The 4,722-nt window shown below is 43.6% G+C and overlaps 1 protein-coding gene across 1 annotated transcript in view; it reads right to left on the reverse strand.

Annotated features, from left to right (window-relative positions):
- LOC106537296 (rho guanine nucleotide exchange factor 2) overlaps positions 1–4,722 on the reverse strand; it is a gene marked incomplete at its 3' end in the record, with an annotated part of 22,475 nt that overhangs the window by 8,503 nt on the left and 9,250 nt on the right. Inside the window, 2 exon segments of the mRNA XM_014034682.1 lie at positions 1,465–1,590; positions 1,977–2,227. Of these exon segments, the coding sequence (XP_013890136.1) occupies positions 1,465–1,590; positions 1,977–2,227 (377 nt within the window).

The following is a 4,722-nucleotide window of genomic DNA, read 5'->3' on the forward strand; positions in this document are numbered from 1 at the left end:
GTCTTGACCATGTCTACATGCCTAAATGCACTGAGTTGCCGCCATGTGATTGGCTGATTAGAAATTAAGTGTTAACGAGCAGTTGGACAGGTGTACCTAAAAAAGTGGCCGGTGAGTGTATGTGCCAAGTGTAAACGGTGGAATTGGTGAGTGTTTTGTTTGTTGTGCTAAGATTAGCCTAGCACTTCTACTAATGAAGTGTGTGGTTAGTTGACTGTCACCAACACTAACTGAAACCATACTAAAACCAAATATCCAGACTGGTTTTTGAAGGAAAATGTAAAGTGTTGTAAACATTTAATCTTTTATTTATTAGCACTTTTAATTAGTTTATTGCTATTTTTGACTGAAATATTCACTAAATGTGTTTAACTGAATGCACATCAGACAGTTTATATTTATTGGACTTTGATGAATGTGAAATGTTATATTTCTACATGTAATGATTGATTTTTGATGTATTTATAGTGCAGTTAGTGCTATTTATTTGAAGTGAATTGTGTGCACGCTGGATCTGATTAGATCTATTGAAGATAGTTGATATATTTGTTATTGAAACATTGGTCCTGTTCTGATACAGGCCAGGTGTCTGATGGAGCAGGCCTCGAGCCTACCTAAAGGTCATCACACTGTGTGAAGACTTCTACCTCTCTAGTCAAGAGGCTCTTTGTAGCCTGTGAACTCTTTTTACTCCATTGTTGTTTTACGGTTCCCTCCAACAAGGATCTGCACAAACTGCACTTCTCAAACCCAGCTGGGCTTTAATGAAAAGTATTGTTAGACTTAAAATATTATTATTGATGAAATATTTTTGAATCACTGAATTTTTGTTTTGATTATCTTGGATTATCTTGATTTATGTGCACTGTATTTATTTATTTTTGTTTACTTGTTTATTTATTTTGAATGGCTGAAATTCTGTTGTAAATTTTAGACATTAGTTGTATTATTGTAATCTTTTGCTTGCACTATAAATATGGCACTGATAAATGCAAAACCTTCAGTCTGTGTCCACTCCTTCTGAGAGTCGTAACCTGTCTTCTGATCAACTAGTCTATTGAATCTTTATTGGGTTTCAAGTATTCAGAACTTATATTTGCAGTTTATTGGTTTTAACATACACATGTGCTCTTCAGGAGTTGGGCTCTAAAGTGAAACCAACTGCAGTATATGTTTTTATCACTCAATGCCACACCCAAGCTCCAGCTCCTCCCCACCAGTGAGCTGACGTTCTGTCTGTAGTTAGTCTATACACCAGTTATTGGCATGGCCAGGGACCCACCCTCACCTGCTGCCAGGCATTCATTCACCTTGACCATACTTCTCCATGTGGAAGAAGAAACATGCTGATAAGGTAACTTCATAAAACTACTGTTACAATAATGTAATCTGAACCTGTGGAAATAAATACATTTTAAACTAGATGTGAAGTGGTGAACCCCAGACCCCAGGTGTGCTTCTTACCTTGATGAACTGCTGCAGTCTTCGATCTCGAGTTAAAACATCTTTGTAGAGTTTCACAGCTTTTGGGTGTCGACTGCAGAACTCGGAATAAAGCTTCTTCATGTCTTCTGCAGTCTGGCCTGAAAACTATAAAAACATAGATGTAGAATCTAGAGAAACACTGAAAAATCACAATCTGTTTAATGCTTCATTAAAAGAAGTTTATTGATTTTCTGAAAATAAGTAACATATGCTGGAACATGTTACAGATGTTACCAATCAGTTTGCACTGATGCAGGGACTGAGAGTGTACGATAGGTGGAGCCATTACTCTTAAATTTAAACTAAAATCAGATCTTTGTTAAATCCAAATGAATCAAAGCCTGTTTATCAGACACTGCACAAAAACTATGCTTCGTATAAAATATTACATCAGACGTTTGGTTCAGTCAGTTCCTGGTTTAACTTTTAGTGACTGTACTGAGGATGAGTGTGAAACACATCAAACGTAGATCCTTTAGATTGACGGTTACCTGTCGGAGCAGCAGGTCTCCAATCTTGCCAATAGTAAAATTGGTGGGGCTCCCCTCCACCAACCCATCCTTCCTCCTGTTCAGCAGCTCTGACAGGAAGTTGGAGTGGAGCTCCACCAGTTGTTCCAGGCAGGGGAAGATGGTGTGAACTACACCCGCCTCCAGCATGACCTCCTCCAGCATCCCTCGCCGGTACACACCCTCCATGATCCGCAGAGTCCGGACGTGATGAAACTCAGTCTGGATCAACTCTGAAACACAGACCAGAGTCTGAAACACGCCTGTGTCCACCTTCAGCCATCATCTGTGTTGAACCTGTACCACACCATGGTCCAAATGTCCTGCCTGTACCACACCATGGTCCAAATGTCCTGCCTGTACCACACCATGGTCCAAATGTCCTGCCTGTACCACACCTTGATCCAAATGTCCTGCCTGTACCACATCCTGGTCCAAATGTCCTGCCTGTACCACATCCTGGTCCAAATGTTCTGCCTGTACCACACCATGGTCCAAATGTCCTGCCTGTACCACATCCTGGTCCAAATGTCCTGCCTGTACCACATCCTGGTCCAAATGTCCTGCCTGTACCACATCCTGGTCCAAATGTCCTGCCTGTACCACATCCTGGTCCAAATCTCATGCCTGTACCACATCATGGTCCAAAGGTCCTGCCTGTACCACATCATGGTCCAAATGTCCTGCCTGTAACACATCCTGGTCCAAATGTCCTGCCTGTACCACACCATGGTCCAAAGGTCCTGCCTGAACAACATTATGGTCCAAATGTCCTGCCTGTACCACATCCTGGTCCAAAGGTCCTGCCTGTACCACATCATGGTCCAAAGGTCCTGCCTGTACCACATCATGGTCTAAATGTCCTGCCTGTACCACATCATGGTCCAAAGGTCCTGCCTGTACCACATCATGGTCTAAATGTCCTGCCTGTACCACATCCTGGTCCTATTCTCTGGACTGTATTTTGTCACATTGTCACAATAGTGATGTCCTCACAGTCCTGATGTCCTCACTATCCTGACGTCCTCGCACTTGATGTTCTCACTGTCATGACGTCCTCACTGTCCTGAAGTCCTCACAGTCATGACGTCCTTACAGTCGTGATGTCTTCAGAGTCATGACGCCCTCAAAGTTGTGACGTCCTCACAGTCCTGAAGTCCTCGCAGTCTTGATGTCCTCACTGTCATGATGTCCTCAGAGTCATGACATCCTTACAGTCCTGATGTCCTTACAGTCAAGACGTCCTCACAGTCATGATGTCCTCAGAGTCATGACGTCCTCACAGTCCTGAACTCCTCGCAGTCATGACGTCCTCACTGTCATGACATCCTCAGAGTCGTGACGTCCTTACAGTCCTGACGTCTTCACAGTTCTGACTAGTGTTGTAGTACTTGAAACCGGTCTTGGTCTAAAGACCGGTCTCAAGACCATTTTTTGATGGTCTTACTCTCGTCTCGGACTCGACAGAATTTGTACTCGTCTCGGTCTCGGACATTGAGGACTCGCACGCAGCACTCCCTGGAAAGTGAGCCGTGGTTCTCTGGGAGTGGTAAAGGATGTCTTCAAAATTGAAGTAAAACATTTGGCTACATTATTCATAAATAATATCACTGTAAAACAACAACAACCAGGAGAAATCGTAGAGCAACTTGTAAATTTGGCAGTGCTTCACTTTCAGAGACGGTGGGGACAACGGAGCCCGTTCTCATGCCCCCACATCAAGGTATTGACGCTTTGGGCTGGGACTGACCAAGCGTCAATAAGTTGATGCTGGGGGTACCCCCACCCCCAACGTCTGTTCTGTACGAGATGAGGTGTAGGAGGATGAGTGCGTTGTCGTAGTTTTTTACAAGACTAGGATTGCGCGAAACTAACCATCCCAGATCCTAAATTTAACTTCTATTAGCCTATCCCTGAACACAGACCCTAAAGTTAACCATTAATCCTGAGCTCTCATGTTAACCTCAGACGTGATGCAACCCGGAAAAGCCGCGGGCGGCAAGGACGGACGCGTCAACGTGTATGACATGAGAACATGTTAGACAACGTCAAACTTTTATCGTCACTAACATTAACAATCTGCCTCTGTAGCAAAATTCTTTCCTCTGCCCTCACACAAAGATTTAGTCAATATTAGCTCTGTATATTAAGTTAACCAAAGTGGGGGAAAAAGTATTTAGTCAGCACCAATTGTTCAAGTTCTCCCGCTTAAAAAGATGACAGAGGCCTATGATTGACATCATAGTTAGACCTCAACTATGAGAGACAAAATACTTTTTCACCCACTGTACACGTGTACAGAATACTCCATCTTTTAGGACACATTATTTTTTTCATCTGGTCTTGGTCTTGTCTCGGTCTCGCCCTCCCTTGGTCTTGGTCTCGACTTGGTCCAAACCCTAAAAGTCTTGGTCTTGTCTCGGTCTCACCCTCCCTTGGTCTTGGTCTCGACTTGGTCCAAACCATAAAAGTCTTGGTCTTGTCTCGGTCTCGAGACACTGTGGTCTTGGTCTTGACAATGGTCTCGGGTTAGGTGGTCTTGACTACAACACTAGTCCTGACATCCTCAAAGTCCTGACGTCCTCATGGTCTTGACGTTCTCACAGTCATGACGTCCTCACAGTCCTGACTGTCATGATTTGTCAGTTTTCACCTTGGTTTTCCTTGTGTTTCTATGTTCCCCAGTGTGTCTCAGTCCAGCTGCCCCTTATTTGTTTGATTAGTCACC

The sequence above is a fragment of the Austrofundulus limnaeus genome, unplaced genomic scaffold (assembly GCF_001266775.1).
Source record: "Austrofundulus limnaeus strain Quisiro unplaced genomic scaffold, Austrofundulus_limnaeus-1.0 Scaffold2231, whole genome shotgun sequence".
Taxonomy (NCBI): domain Eukaryota; kingdom Metazoa; phylum Chordata; class Actinopteri; order Cyprinodontiformes; family Rivulidae; genus Austrofundulus; species Austrofundulus limnaeus.